Genomic DNA, 18,900 nt, shown 5'->3' with positions numbered 1-18,900 from the left:
CCCTAAGGACAAAGAGAAGTCTTAGAGGTGAAATGAAATAAAAGCTGCAAATAAAAAGAGCCAGCATTATAATACATGAAAAAAGTTAGATTTTCATATTTCAGAGTCTAAGAAATTTGCAAGGCACTTTCCCCTCTGCCCTGTGACTGTGAGCATGGATTTGAAGCATGTGGACGTGTCGTGCCTGGAGGACGAGGACACAGCAAGGCGGGCAGCTTTCTGGCACAAGCTGGCCACGTGCAGTCACTTGGCTGTTGTCTAGACTGGCAAAATTAAACCTTAAGAAAATGCTGGGTTCTGGGTGGGAGATAATATTTCTTTGAATTATCTTTCAAACCTGGATAAATTCCTAAGATTGAAAATTGGGAAGGTCAGTCAGTTCTCAGTGACAGCTCAAGTCAGTTCTATTAGGATCGACAGCACTGTGTCAGCAGTCATTGGGAGAAGGTGATTAGCACTCAGACATCTGAAGAGTCAAATTATTTCTTGGTTCAGAATATACAAATGAAGCAAAAAAACAAAAAACAAAAAACAAAAAACAAACTGTAAAGGGGCTTCCTCTGCGCCAGAGACTATTTTTAAAATGTTCTTCATCGCCAGTGTAAAGTCTGGACAGACAGAAGCTCTCAGAAATGAGGTGTTATTTCATTTGTAAATAGGGTTTTGAAAACAGCAGGTTAATTACACGAGGCAGGTTAAACTCTTGGAGAGTATCAGCGGTGAGCGTGTGGTGCGTGGGGCTCACCACTTCCATTAATAAAAGTCAGGGTGCACACCTCATTCGCCATGCAGCTTGATAAAAATACAACTGGGAAAGAAAGAAAACTAACACAACGAAAAGGCACTGAATCCTTTCTGTGAAACTGTGCTTTTAGTGGCTTGAGCATTCCGATTTCACACCTTTTTCCCTGACTCTGGAATCACAGCCCTAGTTTTCCCTGTTAAGCTGTCTTTCCAGCCTGGAAACGTCAGCATGACCCACAACAGTTTTGTTGTTGTTGTTGTTCTCCATGACCAATTTATTACCAAATGGTCTCAATTCTGCCTCAGAAACAGCTCTCACATCCAGCCATTGTCATCCACACCACAGACAATACTTGGTCTGAGGTCTTGTCATCTGGGCTATTTAATAGTAATTTTAAAAAAGGTTTTACTAAGTACTGCTTATAATAGCAAACACTTATGTAGTGCTTACTCTGTGCCAAGAGCTGTTCTACGAGTATTCTAGTCTCACAAAAATGCTATGAAATGGGTTATTATTTCTGCTTCACAGAGAAGGAAAATGAGAACAGAGAGGTTAAGGAACTTGTCCAAAGTCACACAGCTGGTAAGTCACAGACCTGGGGTTTGAACTCATGTGGTCTGTCTTCAGAGACTCTGCTCTTAAATGACTAATGCATACCACTTCTGTTTTAATTTAACCATTATTATTTTTAGTTGCTGTATTTCTTTTTGGAATAGGTAATACAGTTAATTGGTTCAAAATTCAAAAGCTACAGAAGGCTACACTGAAAGATCCATGCAGAAGGCTACCTCCACCACGGTTCCCTAGCACAGACCCCTATTCTGCAGTCAGCATGACCAGTTTCTTCAATAGCATCACAAGTAAAGGCTTATATGGTATTCGGTTATTCCCCTCCTTTTTTCCCCTCTCTTACATGAATAGAGTATACTGGATGCAATTTGGCATGTTGCCTTTTCCACTTAACAACATATATTGAAGATCATTCCATATAAGTGCATGAAAAGCTTCCTCATTATTTTTCTTTCCTTCTTTTTTTTTTTTTGGGAAAGACTGCAGATGGTCTAAACTAGGGGTGGGCAAACTTTTCCTGTAAAGGGCCAGATAGTAAATATTTTAGGATTTGTGGTCCTTATGGTCTCTGTCACATATGCTGCTGCTTTTTTCTTTTTAAACCTTCAAGAATATAAAAACATTCTTGTCTCATGGGTCGTACAAAAACAGACTGCAGGGCTGGATTTGGCCACAGAATCAGTTTGCTGATCCTTGAACCAAATAGGCTCTTGCCTCACTGCTCTGCATCCTGGGCTCCCTACTCCCAGAAGGGGGAAGTCCAGACAGCTTGATGGTGCTTACAATGCCCGTCATGATTCCTCCCCTTCCTATCTGTCTACTGCACTAGTCCATGCCACCATCAGCTGTGCCTCAGCTCCCACAGTGACCTCTTTGCTCCACTACTGCTACACAACCTCTTGCCATAAATCCAATCTCTACACTCAGCCCCAGGGATCTTTTACAAGTGCAAATTACATTTGGGAACATCCAATAGCTTGTTGCTGTCCTAGAAGGAAGTCTACTTCCTTCTCATGGTCTACAAGGCAGGCCATTTCTGCTTGGCACTCCTGTCCCACATCACCTCCTCCCTCCATCACTCCACTCTCCAGCCACATCGACTTTTCTGTTCCTCAAACAAGGTGAGCTCACTTCTTTCTCTGTGGGTGTGTTCCTTTGGCCTGAGCATTCTTAAATTTCAGCCCCAGTTCAAACATCACTTCCTTAGTGAAGCTTTCCCTTGCTTCCCAACTTTAAGGGGCCCCTCTATTCGTCCTCCATTGTGTCACCAGGCTTCATTTTCTTCATGGCCCTATTCCCTTGTATAATCATATCTTGGTCTGTATTTGCAGGCTCTCTGCTCTGCTGGAATGGGTGGGCATCTCCAGTGCCCAGCACATTGCCTGACACATATTAGATGAACACGGAAAATTTTTTGATTGAACAGTGGGAGATTTTCAGCCCAGTTTGTTTTCCTAGTGGATCTCTCCTCACTCCTCACCTTGCATTTCAGTCTCTAATTCCCCTGCCTTTCTCACCAATCACTGAACATGAGTTTCCCTCTTAAGGTTTTATGCCTTTGAACATGGGGTCATCTCGGTCATCAACTCCTTCTCTGAGCGACAAACTCCTACTCACCCATCAATACCCAGCTTGAACATTACATCATCTTCGAAGCTTTTACACTTTCCCTTGCCAGGGTCAAGTTCTTTCTCTGGCAGTCTCCCAGAGCACTTTGTACAGACCTCCCTGACCACATTACTCACCTACCACAGGTGCTTATTTATTTACTTATTTTATCCTGAATCCTCTCAAACATTTTATATGTACATATTTTGTATATGTATTTCATTTTCATTTTACTACAATGAGCATTTTACCCACAGGGAAGGGACACCTTGGATGCTGTTTATATAGTAGGTATGGGACATGTTAATATAAATAGCAGCATTCAGCTCTATGCTAAGTGCTTTATGCACATTATCTCTTGAACTCTCCTAATATCCCTAATGAGGCGGATACTGTTATTATCTGTACTTTACAGATGCAAAAACTAAAGTGAGATTGGGTGGATCTGGAATTCACGGCCAGGCTATCCTGCAGGCAGCTGCAGGGGTGGGGATGGGGGTTCTTTGAAGGGCTGTGTGCCCTTGAGCTCTCAGTGTATCAGGGTGGTGCACAAATCTGTCCTGTTTCCCTGCGTGAGACCCGGGGGCACAGTTCTGCTCAGAGGGGGTCAGTAGAGACTCTCACTCCGCCGCAGCAAGGCGCTCCGGCGTGGGGGCACAGATGTCCCTCTCCCAGCCAGATGGGAGAGGCACAATGACGAGGCTGCCCTCGGAGCACCTGTGACCACGCCATCCCCAAGGGCAGCCAGATGTCCTTGGGGCCTGCCTCCCGCTGCCACATGCTGCTTATCCATGTGGACATAAGCCACTCTGCCAGCTCACCCCCAACCTAATGTGAAGGGACCATGGGACTCTGGGCAGCAGGGCAAGAGCCTGGAAGGTAGAGGAGACAAGGGCAGAAGGAGCTGCTGTTTCTTTATTCTTTCCTTTAGTTATTTTTTTCTGGCTTTCCTGAGGTATAATTGACAAATAAAAATTATATCCATTTAAAGTGTACAATGTGATGGTTTGATACACGTATACCTTGTGAAAAGCACAGCAAAGGAAACAATCAACAAGATGAAAAGGTAACCTATGAAATGGGAGAAAATATCTGCAAATCGTGTACCTGATAAGGAGTTAATATCCAAAATATATAAGGAACTCATACAACTCAACAGCAAACAACAAATAACCTGATTAAAAACTGAGCAAAGGACCTGAACAGATATTTTTTCAAAGAAGATGTCTAAATGGCCAACAGGTATCTGAAAAGGTGCTTGATAGTCCTTATCCTTTCCTTTAAAAGAAGAAACTTTGCTTGCACATTTCTCCAGGGAATAAAGGCAACAGGCAACACTTAGCATGTGTTTTTCTAAGGCGTGCAGACCCTCTCTGTGCAGTGTATCCCGGTGAAAAGGAGAAGAGAGTGCTGGGAGGGAACATTCTGTCTAGAGAAGAGGATCACAAACTTTAGGGTAGTGCTACTCAAAATGTGATCCTCGGACCAGCAGCATCAGAATCATCTGGGAGCAAACTCTGGGTGTCACTCCAGACCTGACAAATCAACCTGAATTTTAACATGATCCCCCAGGAAATTCATAAGCACGTTTAAGTTTGAGAAACACTGACTCAGGGTGCCTGATTAAAATGCAGGTTTGGGGCTCTGTGCCTTCCAAGTCTGATTCACTTGATGAGGTTGAGATCCAGAAATCTAACAATCACCACCTACTTTTCAGTTCTGCCTCCTTTTTTGAGCAACTGTGGTCCAAAGGCAGTGCTGCATTGTAGAAACAGTACAGAGACTGTATGTTGACAGTCCTGAGATCAAATCTCAGCTTTACCACCTACAAACTGGGTAATCTTGATTAACTACTTCATCTCGTTAAGTTTTAGCTTCCTCACTATAAAATGGAGATACTAAATGCCTATACCTTCAGTTCACATTCTGACTTTAGTACAAATGCTGTGAGACTGTTAGCAAGTGACTTAACTTCTCTGAGTTTTAAAGGTGAGAATATCTGCAAAGTGTCCGGCATCAAATCTGTGGCACATGGTACATGTAAATGTTCAGTATTTTTATAACCATTAGATCAAACAGCTTTTGAATGGTTGTACCACTGAATGGTGGATTGGACCAGAGAGGACTGATTAAAAATTTCAACTGCAGAGACCATGGAAGGCCAAAGGGGGCTAACTGAGGTGTGATGGCTCTGGTTTCTCTGTTCCTTAACCTTGGCCTGAAAGACTGCAGTAGCGATTAAACTTTATTGTCTATTAAGAATCACTTGCTGAAAAAGAATATATATAAATGTATGTATGTCTGAATCACTTTGCTGTACACCTGAAACTAACACAACATGGTAAATCAACTACACTTCGATAATAAAAAATGAACTACCTGGGAAGTGAGTTAAAATGCTGATTCCTGGGTGCTGTTTCTCAGAGATTCTGCTTCATCAGGTCTGGGATGAGGCCTGGGAAACCTGCATTTTTATCCCCAAGGGCTTTGATGCATAAGTCTTCCAATCTCACTCTGAGAAACAGCGGCTAGAGCAGATGTGCACTTATTCAATAGATGAAGGGCTTGACGCATGCGGCCAGGACTGGGAAATACACACAAGGACAAATGACTCCACTTGGTGCCTGTCCAGCTGGGAACTGGGGCCTCTGAGGAGAACAGAGGGTCTCTGCTGCTGTGCTAGGATTTCAACAAGCACGGAGGCCTGGAAGAGCGATAGAAAAAAGCCATACCTGGGCTTCCGCAGCTTCGATGCTGTGGGAGAGATTTCCATTTTGAACAGGTTCCGAAGCATCGCTGGATGGTGTCATTTCCACTTCTGTGCTGGTGCTGTTTGGGAGCTCGATTTTTTCTGTGACATAATTAAGACACACACACAAAGAAAGCAAATGGAGTCAGTGGGGTAAGCGCCACGTCGAAAAGAACATCCTAAAATGCTGGGCCCGGAGGGGAAGACAGTGGTCTGGGTGGGGTGATAAAGCCAGGGCTAAGGTTGCACCAAACAGCAAAGGATTTTCCCCTTCTCCCCCATGCCTTTCAGTGTACTCAGCCCTCCTCCTCCTTTACGAGCTCTCTGGTATCCCCTCTGGCCTGATGTCTGATCTCCTGTGCCCTATCAGCTCCCAGGGGCTGCATTCTCTAGACGAGGCAAACGGACAAACTAGCCATTCAAGAACATGAGCACAGACACTTTTAAACCAAAACCATACCCAATGTACACACTATTGTTTATACCCAGGACCACATCCCTCAGGTATTTTTTATAGAAGGATCTTTTCTTTTGTAATATGTTTTAGAGAGAATATTTATTAGCGAGGGCTTCAGGAGACGTGTGTCCTACACTCTGCTCTGCCACCATCGGGCTGTCACCTTGGGCAGGTCCCCTCCTTCCTCTGGTTTTCAGGAACCTTATCTATGAGATGAGAGGATTCAACTGGTTGACTTCCAAGGCCCATTGCTTCCAGCTCTCATTCCCTTAGGCTCAGTGAGTGGATGACTCTGCCAGTGTGCAGGTGTTGTGGGGAGGGCAGGCTTTGGAACCCCACCTACTTGAAAGGTCTGGAGAATGCTAGTTAGAACATCCTACACCCGGGCATCCTACTGCAGGCAAGGCCGAGGCGGGGGGTGGGGCAGTGATGAACAAGTGATGGAGGAAAAATTGGTATCATTCCTGAATGAGAGGAGACGTTTGGCAAGTGACTTGGGTAATGGCTGAGCACTGGGACTTGGATACTGAGCATCTCATACAGGCCTGGGTTCACACTCTGACTCTAGTACAAATGCTGTGAGACTGTTAGCAAGTGACTTAATCTCTCTGAAATTCAGCTTCCTCATCTGTAAAATTGAGGTGATGACAAAAGTATCACCACCTCTCCTGCAACTAACAATGTGATCAAAGATACGCCTGCAAAGATGACAAAAGAAAATGCATATAAAGCTCCCAGCACAGTGCCTGGTACAGAGCAAGCGAACAAGAAGCATAAACTATTCTGATCCTCATTACAGCACCTGCCTTGCAGTAGAAGATTTTTTTCCAGGACGCAGAGGAACACCTACAGGTGATCAGTGATCAGGCACCACTGAGGTCTGCCATGAGTTCAGTGAGAGGGAAACAAACAGGGTTCCCAGGCTGTGCTGGGTGATTCTTGACTTTCAGGAGGCAATGAAGACGTTCAGCATCAGGACTGCCAGGAGAATCGGAATGCTCATCACTGTCGGATACAGGCAGTGTAAGGCCGCTCATAGAGTATTAGAGTATTTTTTTTTTCCCTAGCAACTTCAGAAAAACTAAACATTTCTATGTAAAATCTCACTGGCAAAGAATTTGAGAGTCATATAAAAATTGCTGGGTTTGAAGGAGACAAACTGCAGAAGTCCCAGGGAAATGTTTATGTTTACTTATGTATTTAGTTGTGGAATACAGAGGCATAAATGTATTTCAGCACGAAAAGCCACTGAAACTGAAACTTCTTTTATCTTTCCATGTGTTTAGTAGTGATGATGTTATCTCTTTGATGGTCTGCTGTGTGAGGCTATGCCTGTTTTTCCTAGGATGCCTATTCAGTTATTTAAACTAAAAAGTATTAAATACCTTGGGAAGTACTAAAATTGTGTTTGAGGTGTCTAGTGGCTGAAGTGATACAACTTTTGGGTCAGCCTTCAATGGCCAAACTTGACCCCAGTGGCACGGGATGCTGGGTGTCAAAGCGGAGTTAAGATACCCAAGAACAGATATGAACAGATGAGAAGCCACCTCCCAGGCATGACGGTTAACATGTCAGCTTATTTCCTTCAAGTTTTTCTTTTCATACCCAATAGAATCTTGACTGTTTCTTGGCCAAAGATTTTCCCTGAGCTAGAAGTCAGGACAACAGGATAGGCAGAAACTCTTCTAAGGAATGTCATGTATTTTGAGTGCAACACTGTTGAATTTTGTCTGCAGATAATTTTAGTTTCTTGGGGAATAGCAGAGTGTATAACATAGATTCCAGATTAGGTTAAATTTAGTTTGAATTTAGAATTAGAGCTACATTAGAGTCACAGGCTGGAGAGGAGGAACATCATGTTCCAAGTTAAAATAAGATGCCTGAATGTCACGATCTGGTCATACAGGAACTCAGAAAAAGTCAGCCAAAAGAAACCCGGGCAAGTGCTGCTGAATTCTTAAGAAAGGGAGGCAGTGTCATCTTACAGGGGCCCTGCCACTCAGTTCAGGAGCGACCAAGTGAACAATGTGGTCACTTAGTGGGAGTGCCGTAGGCATTGACATAGGTATAAAATCTGCTTACCAGGCAAGACATTCAGAAGGGACACTCTCACCTTTCGTTAAGCATTAAATAATAGGTCTGTGTGTCTTCTTGTGCAATTGTGGGATTGTGTGCAATTCCTGAAACTGAAGAGATTTTCTACTCTTTGGTGGAGGTGCTTGGTGGAGCTGGTGTAATTTTGTTTATTTAAAATTATTTATTTACTTAAATATTTTTATTTATTGATTTTATATGATTCCTCATAGAGTCACGTCACTCTTTTTAAAGTTCCCCGAGCGTAGGCGACATTGTGCCTGTTCATGCCCTGTATCTACCAGGGGAAGTGGGTCTCTTCCTGACACCTGGGCTTCCCGGGTGCTGAGCTGCAGGGATCTGTGTCTGCACCGAGTCCAGTCCCCACGCTGGGTCCTGCCTTTCTGCCCCTCTCCACGCACCCCAGGAAAGGCACAGGATGGACATCTCCCTGGACTCACCCAAGTGATTGGCAGCCCCATTCTGCCTCTCGTTCTCATCCACCTGGCATTTTTTCTTTGCGATCTTGTGGAGAATTGAAGCCTTTTCTCTGAACCTCCCTGAAGTAAGAGAAAGTAATGGAAAGGAGACAAGGTGAGGAGGAAGATAAAGAGAGAGGCAAACGGCAAAGCGCTGGGTCAGCAGGTGCGTGGCTCCCTTCGTGATGGTGCCCTAGAGCAGCGACCACTCCTTTCTGCCCAACCCTAATGCCCCACAACCTGCATAAAGGGTACCTTCTTACCTTGTGGATTCTTCAGCCCAATTCTCTATTTGAGAATCTCAAGCTGCCGGACGATAGACAAAAGGTTTAACTTGGACCTCTTCCCTCCCTCCCAAATGCTTACAAACGATGAAAGCACAAATCGTCACCAAAACTCCCTCTCCTGCTGAAGATTCAAAAACAGGTCTCGAGAAACAGAACTGCTCTGGAGGCAGAGCCATTTCTCTGGAATTACATGCTCATCCCAGAACTGGCTTTTGACCATGGAAAGCCAAACCTAGGGATCCTTTGACTTGACTTTGGTTTTCAAACATTCATCTCAACACTGCAGTTTCTAAAGGAGTCAGGAGCATGCATCACGGCTTTTCGAATTAGCTGAGTCAGCTGCAATTAAAGCATCAAGGAGGCAAGTTGGGGATTTAGCGCAAAGGATGATCAAATGAGCACAGCAAGTAATGTCTACTGGTGATGAGACGCCTCAGGGAAAGGTGCTGGAAAAAAATACCATTTTCAAAGTAATCATTTTAAACAGCTGTCCCGTGGATACAATGCTTCATTTCTTTTCCATTACTGACATAATTAATGGGTAAATGCATGCAACAAGCACAGAAAAAAAAAAGCATGCAAAAGTGTAGAGATTAGGGAAATATAGCACATTTTTCTTCCTCTTTTAATTCTTGATTCCCACCCCTGCACCGCGGTAACATTCAAGGCACAAAGGAGCCTCATTTGAAACTGACTGATTATTGCCTAGATTTCAGATATGATGAATCCCTGAAAATATCACAACTCCTACAATTTTCCCACCAGGCATTTGTTGTTGGCTGGGTTCTGTAGCAGCATTTAGCAGGGGAACTCATTCTACTTTTCTGGTTAGATCAAAACCAAACCAAATTAAACCTCACAATGTTTCTCTTGGAAAGTCTATTCTCCTAGAATGGGACATGGCAGGTTGGCATCCCCACTCCACCTGTCCGGTGGATGGAAATCCTGGGGAATGGTCATAGTGGTGATTTGTGTAACCGGCTGGGAAAGACAGAGCTGTAGACTAGGGCAGGACCAGTTGACTTTAATGGTGAAGGTGATGTGGGACACAGCTCCCTTCTGCTCACAAGCCCCATTAGCCATAAATTTAGATGCCTGTTCCCACAAAGACAGCTCCTAGGATGTAAGTACCTTAGTCTACGTAATGGATGTGCACTGTTAGGTACACTCTCCAAGGAAGCAGGAAGAGAAATGCTACATGGAGAAAAATAGATCAGTTTGGTAGCTTGGGCTTCATAAGGGATGAGAAAGAAGGACAAGGTGAAGGCCATGAGGTCCAACCTGAGGGATGTGGAGGGTCAGCATTAGGCTCACCATGCGTGGAGGGATTTTGAGTTTGGCTGTTTCTATTTAATCTCCAAAGAAAACTCTGGGAAGAAAAAGGGAGAGGAAAGAAGTCTGGGGACTAGGAGAAGTTGGAGGTAAAAGGAAAGAAAAAGGAGAAAAAGAGGGAATTCAAGGGCAGAGGAGGTAGGCAGGGAGCTGAGATTGCCTGGGGGTTGCCCAGGCAGTGTGGATACAAGACCCTTCCCTGGCTGTCAAATCTAGTCTGATTTGGAAACTGGACAGGCAGGTGAGGAAGAGCAGTTCTCAGCATTCTGCAGCCTTAAGTCTAAAGAGGGGTACTTCCCGTGGAAGGCGACCCTAAGAAGTCCTCAAGTCATCAGCTGAAAAGCCCAGAAGAGGAAAAAGGGGGTCTGAAACTTTATAGATGATGCGTCTACTAATGAAACCATTCTGTGGACTCAGGGTCAGTCTTTGAACTTAGGACATTCTGCAGCTCTATGAAACAAAGATGAACAATAACTGCTATTTAAAAATTATATATAAAATAATAATAGAGCAAGAAAGCATTTAGGAAGGAAACCAAAAAGCCTGGGAAGATCAACACTGAACTAACCCAATCCAAGTAATGCCCCAAAGTCATGAATCACAGCAGAGAAAATATTTGACAGAAACCAGTTAATCACACATTGTTTGTGGTTCCAACGATCTTTTCAGAGCTCAGGTGAATGCCAGAGAGAAATGATAACAAAAGGGACCCCAAGCATGGAAGGGTCTGGCCACTCGCTCTGCCATCTTTCAGAACAGTGTTGGCCACTATCACTCATGGGCTGGTTTCCCCAAGTTCTCTATAGGAGGGATGGGAGGACAGGGTAGGAAATGATTCCAGAATTGGGTTTTTGTAGGTTTTCAAATGTGTTCACAAGCCAGTGAGGGTCATGCCTTCTCCCACTGCAGCAGCGCCTCAGACTTTCTGTGCTATTGACAGGTGGCAGGCATTAACCTTACTTGTTTTCTCTGGGGTCCAGCCCTCGGGCAACAAGCTGCTGAGGCTGCCTGGGGAACAGCTCTCCTCCATCCATCGCTTCAACTTCTTTAACACAACTTTTTTCTGATGTGTGGGACCTGGCAACCATTCTGCCTTGGAAGTGCTGACATGGGCTGCTCCACAGCCTAAAAGCCTCTTCCCTTTTAGAGATTAGTTTCCAGAAAAGCAGCAGTTGAAGGCCCCCCTTCAGAACTGAGCACTCAGGTGAATGCCTTGAGGGCGGTGGGAAGAGCCTAGCCGGCAAGACATGCTCATTCCAGCCCAACGGACACCCTGGGGAAAAGCTGTGAGGGTGATGCTAACGGGACTAGACTGAGCACAGAACGTGCGATTCCCAAAGGGACCCTCTGTGCTTGTGGGTAGGGAGGCCTGGAATCTTCAGGAACTGTTCAGCCTGAAGCCACAAGCTGCGAGGGCACCATGCAGGGTGTGTGTGTGTGCGCGTGTGTGTTGGGGACAGCACAGCATTGTGGTTAAATGGTTGTGATTTCGAGGCAGCAAGGTCTGGGCTCTCACTGGCTCCGCTGGGCGAGAGTCAGCCAATTCCTGAATACTTCTTTGTTTTGTCTCTGTTTTTTAACGGAGGTACTAGGGATTGAACCCAGGACCTTGTGCATGCAAAGCATGCGCTCTACCACTGAGCTATACCCTCCCCCCAGTTCCTGAATATTTCTGAGCTTCAGTTTTCCCATCTGTTAAATAGGAATTCTAATGATATTGACTCCTGAGTTAAATGCAAGGCTTATGTGAGAAAGTGTGTGTGAAGGACTTACCACAACACCCGGCATCCAGAGACCTCTGTAAATAAGAGGAAAAAAATACCAAACCAACACACACCCAGGGGCTAGGGTGACATGGCTCTGAGTTGCTTTGGAAGGCTCACTGGCGTCTTGCCTTCTCTCCCTCCACACAGGGAGGACTGGGGAATCAGCTGCTCCTGGCCCAACAGTGTAAGCATCCTGGGGCCTTGCTGGACTGGTGTTTAGTTCTCAGTGAGTCTTCCAAAGTCAGTTCCAAAACCGATTAGGAGAAAGGACACTTTTTATCTTCCTGAAACTGAGGAGGTCAAGGTGAGGTGGCCCCCTGTGTTTTAAAGGCTGATGCCTTGGCCATCTTAGTAGGGAGGACAGTGATCGGCTCTCTCCCACCACCGGTGAGGACAGGGCACAGGGAAGGGGCACGGTGGCCGCACCGGGACTCGGGCTGGCTCAAGACTTCCTGACGCACAAGGGCTTTACCTCCTCTGTGTCTCAGGTTCAGAATTTTAAAATGGGGACAATAAATAGAACACTCAGCTCCTGTAGTTGTTAGAAGACCTAATGGGTTGATACACATTTGGATGGTCTCTGACGTACAGTAAATGCTCTGGTCTTGTTCCTCGGACAGGGTTGGTATTATTATGAAAGTGAAAGACAGAACCTCTATCCCCAAATTACTGAAAATGAAAAGCTTGATATTTAAAATAGAAGGAAGGCTTAGAAGCCCTGGTGCAAGAGACCTTGGCAGTAAAGGCATTGCTTCCATAGACTATTTTAGGCACGGATTCCACGTTGGCATAAAGGTTGGCATGGACAGAGCTAAGAAACAACTGTAGCTTTGTGCCTGAGGATAAAGAAGCCATTTTTGAGTGCTTTTCAAGGTGAGCGAAGGGGTGAATTTTAACATGTTTTAAGGCAACCTTAAAAAATATCCTCTGTTGCGGTGTGAATCCTTGAAGTGTATTTTTATATAGCAACAGATATTTGTATACTTAAAATCTCAGAAATAGCACATTTTGCTCAAATCGTGAGGCACCTACGTCAAAACCTAGTACACAATTTTAACATAGTTCAGCTTGGTCTGAAATTTGCTAAAGAATGCCAGCTGAGTGTCCTCAGGGGAGTGTGTGTGGCGGGGGTGGTAGGAAAGTGGGGGAGGAAAAGATCAAAGCAGAAGGGCCGATTGCGAAGAACAACTTTTGGAAAAACAACCAGGAATCACAATCCTCAACCAGTCCCTCCGCCATAAAACAGAAGCTCTAAGCTGCATCGCAAAATAACCTTCGGAGGTCCTGTTTACTCAAAGGAAATGCGTTCTGCTGCTAATTAATTAAAACAGCCCCTGGAAATTCCTTCACACCTTTCCCACCACATAGTCGGCAGCGCCGCACAGGAACCCTTTGGGTGGGTGATCAGATTAGCTCCCTGGAACATTCTGAGCACCAGTGACCCAGAAGGGACGGGGCCAAAGAGTAACACAGATGTAAAGGGAGCGGCCACACATACCTGAGCAATCAGACCTCGGTTTCGGAGAAGAAACGAAAAGATGAAACAGAAGGGAACACATGAAAATAGTGTTTTTGAAACTATTTTTTGTGTTTTCAGTTCTGCCTTTCCTGTCTCTGTCTTTGAAGTTCATGGCTTGGCAGGTAGCTTAAAAAGCAAAAGTGCACCTGAACTTTCCTTCTGTTTATCCCTTGTCTTTTTCCTGCATGCGGAGACTCCAGTCAGGCAGACAGGGCATCCTCAGTCTGAGAAGACACGTCACGGGATTTCTGCGGCAAATGGCAAACGCTGACCTTGGGGTCATCAAGTGTTCCTCTCTTTCTCCCACACCCCACATATTATCCATCGGCAAATCTGGGGTTTCTACTGATAGAGACCGAATGGTCAGGGCAAGGCAGGCAGGGGAAAGAGGAATTCAAAACAAGGGACTCAAAAGACCTTGAAGACCAGTAACCCTCTCCCCATTTCTTCTCACGGGCAAATAGGGGGTTTCCAGCAATAAGCGAGCTTGCACAGTTGTGAACTGGAAAATTCCATCCCTGGGGATATAAAAAGCCCTTACAGCCACCTGCAGATGCAGCTCCTCTGCTGACCCCAGAGGTCCTGTCCCTCTGTGCTGTCTCTTCTACTAATAAAAACTTGCCGTGTGCCGTGACTGGAGTCTCCTGTGAATTCTTTCACTGAGGACCACGGGTCATTCACCCCTTACCCGCAACACCCACTTTCAAAGTATTTCAGAATCTGACCATCCCCACTCCCACCCCTCAAGCAGAGCAATAATTCTGCTGCCCTCCCAGCTAGTCTCCCCTTCCAGCTTTACCTCTTTGTCCCCCAGGCTGGTCTCACTCCAGGGTCCTTAGTGATCAGGCAATCAGATCACGCCACTCACTTCTCTGCAAAATCCTGCCGTGGCTCCTTAGGTCAAAGGGAAAGTCAACGTCTTCCCAATGACCTGGGAGGTTCTGTCCAGTGAAGCTCACCTCCACCACCTTGCCTTGTCCCCTCCCGCTCTCCTAACTTACCCTGCTCCAGCCACGCTGGCCTCCTTGCTGTTCTGGAAAACACTGTGCACTGTCCCAGCTCAGGGCCGTGGCATTTGCTGGTCCCTTTACCTGCAATGTGCTTCCACCAGAGACCCAGGGGGTTCACTCTCTCAGCTCCTTCAAGGACTTGTTCAAATATCATCTTCTCACCCAGGCTTCTCTGAGCAGCCTATTTGAATTGCAGTTTCTCTTTCCAGCATTTCCCAAGCCCAGCTTGCCTTCTGTAAAGCACTTTCACCACCTAATTTACTAAATCGTTATTGCCATTGACTATGTGCTGCTTCCCCACTAGCAGCCAAGCTCCACGAGGGTAGGGATCTTCCTCGCTTTTGTTCATGCTGGTTCGCCAGGGCCCCGGGGGGCTCAACCAATCCTTGTGTTGGTGGTTTCCAGGCAAGTTGATGAGGTTCTCACATACTTCTTGCTGGCTAATGACCCAAAGTAACTCCTTTCAGGTCCACCTGAGCACATGGCCCCAGGGGGGCTGAGGGTCCTTGGGTAGAGCCCCAGGAACTGTCTGAAGGAAACGGACCGGAGAACACGGGGTGGACCAGGCGTTCATGCTCCAGAGGTGGGAGACTCATCAGTCGTCCCCCTTGCGCACCTACCTCCCCGGTGGACAAGGTGAGCACCGGGAGGAGCCTGTGTGATGCAGGAGGAGGCCTGGTGAGCCCAGCAGAGAGCAGAGCGGGGAAAGCTGGGCTTTGGCTTCTCCTTCTGGATGGAGACACCCCTCATTTGTTAAGGTCTCATGGAAGGCCAGAGCTGAAGCCTTCTCTACCAATATCCACACCCTCCTCTCCAAGAGGAAATCCACCATTCTCATGACACAGTACCCGGCACAGCCCTTGTTTCAGTTTGCTGCCCGCGTGTCTGCTTTCCCCACCAGGAGGCAGGCTTCCCAGGGGCAGGGCCCTTCTCCCCGCCATCTCTGGATCTTTGTATCCATCAACAAGTGTCGGCATAGTGCCTGGCACCTCAATGCGCTCCCTGAGTTACAGTGCAGCTCTCCTGGTATTAGCTCCCCTGGGAAGTCTGAGCTTTCCTGCCAGGTCAGTACAGGTCACAGACAATCTTCCACTCTGCAAATATTAATTGAGCCTGTGCTATGAACCAGACAGCGTTTGGTAATAAGATCGATGCAGCTGGTGCCCTTGTAGTTCACAGCCTGGAGCCAGAGAGAGACAAGAAACAAGGACTTACGATTCAGGCTCTGATGGTGGGAGCCTTCTTGGGAAAGTATGGAAACAGGATAGTGTAAGTTCCCAGATACAACTCACTACCTAGCAGCTGAAGGGCATAAACTCCCCTTCCAACTACAAACTTCTCTCAGGGCACCTTATTCACCTAACAGGATCTGGCCTGATCTTTATTCTTAAAAGCAAAATATTAAAAATAATAATCTCATCCTGCACAAAACACCAAGAACAGTTTATTTATTTATTCTTAAGTCTATTCTTGAAGTACAGCCTCTGAATTATTTCTTCTAATTTTTGTGAGGCAGCATGAAAAACCATTTATTATAAGACTGCATTGACATTAATGGAAAGTAAACTGGTGTTGTAATAAAGTATTTTGTAAAGCATCTTTAGTAAATATTTTGTGAATGAACCACATAATAAAGATAATTAACATCTTCAATTTAAATTTAGATTTAACTGTAGTTATATTTACAGACATAATCATAGGACTAGAATTAACAAGAATTAACAAGAATATTTACATAATTGTATCTTAAGTGGTGGCCAAACCCATCATATAATGAAATGAAGCTGCCTGATTTCCTTATTAAGGCTTTTAAAAATAATTTTCTATGAGAATGACCTTTGGGGTCTCCTGTAAAGAATGAATCTGTTCACGTGAATTGGTTCTATCATCTTCTCTAACAGGGTCACCTTATCGTTGGAAATATGAGTGCCTTCATAAATATTTTGGAAGATTTCCAATGTGTTTTGAATGTTGCTATCTCAAAGATCGAAATTTTTTCCTTTATTCCAATCTCTTGCCTCTTCGGGGACTCTGACTAATCAGTCATCTTCAATCTTCAAGTCTTCCCTTTCCCCTCAGCATATAATCATGCTTACATCTTTCAACTTGGCAGCATTTCTCTTGACTTTGGGCTTCCCGTGGGCACTGCTCTCTCTTTCCTTCTCTTCATGGCCAAGCCTCTGGACAGATCAGTCTGTGCTGGTGCCTCTGTGTCCTTAGGGCTCCTTTGGTCACTTCTTGACTCTGCATCTGGCATTTGGCAGCATGGCACTGAGACTACCCTCAGCCACTTTTCACTTCCATGTGCCTGGATCTCTCAGTGGCATCTGATATTCCTTCCTCATCTCCTCAAAATCCTCTTTGATTTTAAAGGACTCGAGAGAGAGCCCATTAAGTGTCACCACTCCTCCGGGCCCCCTCCTTGCTCCCTCTCCCTCAGCCTCACATCCTCCCAAGAAACCCAGGACCACTGCCTGAATCGATGCTTCCCACATTCAGATCTCTGGCCCAGACCCTCTTATCTGACTGACTTCTGAACATCTTCACAGGGAAATCCCTTTGATGGTTAAACTCAACATGCCCCAAACTTCCACACATCATCCTCCTTCCTAGGGATCTTCTCTTCTGCTTGAATTTTCGATTAGTGATTTCCTCACGCCCAGTGTTTTCCAGCCGTCTTAGAGATTACCCCTCTCTCCCATATCCAATTAGTTGCCAAGTCATTTTGAGTCCACCTTTGAACACTTTAGATACAACCTTTCCCACATGGATGTTGCTTACAGCCTCTTAATTGGTCTCCTAGCTTTTAATCGAATTGCCTGCTTGCCTGCCTCCTTCTAACTTACCCTTCGCACAGCTTGGAATGCTGCACACTTATTTTCTTGTCTTATTCCTTCTTAAGACTCTGCTTTAAGCATCTCATCTTTCAGGAAGCTTTCCCCAGGGCCCTTTCTTGGACTGGCAAGTCACCGTGGTAATTTTCTCTATCACAGCACTCAGATAACCTATCCTATCTTGGCACTTATCATAGAGCCTCAGAGGTGTTTCATTGACCCTCTCGCCAACTAGCCTGTGGGTCCCTCCAGGACAGGGATGCTGTTTTTCATCTGCCCTCCTCTCTGTGCTTACTTCTTAGGCGGGTCCTCAGTGTTTATGAATATAACAACATTAACACAAACAACAAAGGGAGTGTGTGTGTCTGTGTATGTGTGTATGTGTGTATGTGTGTGTGTGTGAGGGAGAGAGAGAGGGAGAGACATGCTTGGAGTTCTTGCTGGGTGCAAATCTATTCAGAGTTCACATTCTTTTGGGCGATACAGAAAGAAGGAAGATCTGGAAGCACCCTGTAAGAAACTCAACAGACTCTCTTCTTGGTTAGTGCTGTGATTAAACCTCCAAAGTCTAATAGTGTTTACAGTTAATGTTTGTCTATTTTGAGACTCTTTTTTTTTGAAGATCTATCAAATTCAGGCAAAACTGGAATTTTACAAACCAAAAGACTCACAGCAGGTATCAGATGGCAGAATACAATGTTTCAGGAAAAGAGCCAACTTACTGACCTTAGCTGAGGCTGACACTGGTTGAGAGCTAACATTCTTTATCATTTTAGGTCACGTGTTTTATGATTTTAGGAACTTAATTTTCTGAACATTTCTATCCAATATACACAGATACAAATGGCTCACACACAGAAATTCTCAAAGGGGTTTGTCTGCTCTCAGCTTTGGCGTTCTGAGCCAGGTAGGGGCTGCGGGACAGGTCTGAACATCTTCCTCTTGCTCCCATCCCTTACCCGCTGTGGACATCTAAGAGATAAACGAATGAAGAAGCACTTTACCAAGGGGGCCTCGGAGTCCCGGACTTGCCAGCATCCAGCCCCACTGCCACCTAAGGGGTGGGAAGGAGCTCTTCAGAGGCAGTTTGTCAGAGGCCATACATATCCTGGGTATGTCTCTCTGCCAGTGGGCTGTGACACTGATGGATTCATTTGGACAGGGTTTTGACTTGTTCACAGCACTTGGCAAATAGTAGGTGCTCAATAACCATGCACTGAACAGTTACTCTGACTCATATAAAAAGCAGAACTTAACAAAACAGTTCTTCCTTATGATGAGCCTGTATATTACCCATTTATCTTGATGTAAAGGGAAAGATTTTAGATTTGGCTACCATTTATTCCATGTACTATTTCATGTACGGCCATCCTCTCCTGTCACCTGGATTTCACGTGTCTGCAAAGTGTCAGTTAACTTGAGTTCCTATGTTCTCTGATTTTGAATACTCAACTTTCCATCGTAAACTTAA

The 18,900-nt window shown here is 45.3% G+C and overlaps 1 protein-coding gene and 1 non-coding gene across 4 annotated transcripts in view; both read right to left on the bottom strand.

The window, feature by feature from the left end:
• SLC24A2 (solute carrier family 24 member 2) overlaps nt 1–18,900 on the bottom strand; it is a 223,059-nt gene that overhangs the window by 35,703 nt on the left and 168,456 nt on the right. For all 3 annotated transcript variants that reach the window (XM_010988149.3, XM_010988151.3, XM_010988150.3), the window contains 2 exons: nt 8,664–8,762; nt 5,656–5,774 (listed from right to left, as the gene is read on the bottom strand). In XM_010988149.3, the coding sequence (XP_010986451.1) occupies nt 5,656–5,774; nt 8,664–8,762 (218 nt within the window). The remainder of the gene's footprint in view (nt 1–5,655; nt 5,775–8,663; nt 8,763–18,900) is intronic.
• Nucleotides 11,881–11,953, bottom strand: TRNAA-UGC (transfer RNA alanine (anticodon UGC)). The gene has a single exon. It is a non-coding gene; the product is annotated as a tRNA-Ala (tRNA).

Source organism: Camelus dromedarius, chromosome 10 (genome assembly GCF_036321535.1).
Source record: "Camelus dromedarius isolate mCamDro1 chromosome 10, mCamDro1.pat, whole genome shotgun sequence".
In the NCBI taxonomy this organism is placed as follows: Eukaryota; Metazoa; Chordata; class Mammalia; order Artiodactyla; family Camelidae; genus Camelus; species Camelus dromedarius.
Note: the sequence above shows the minus strand (reverse complement) of the source record. Positions and strands in the feature narration are given on the sequence as shown.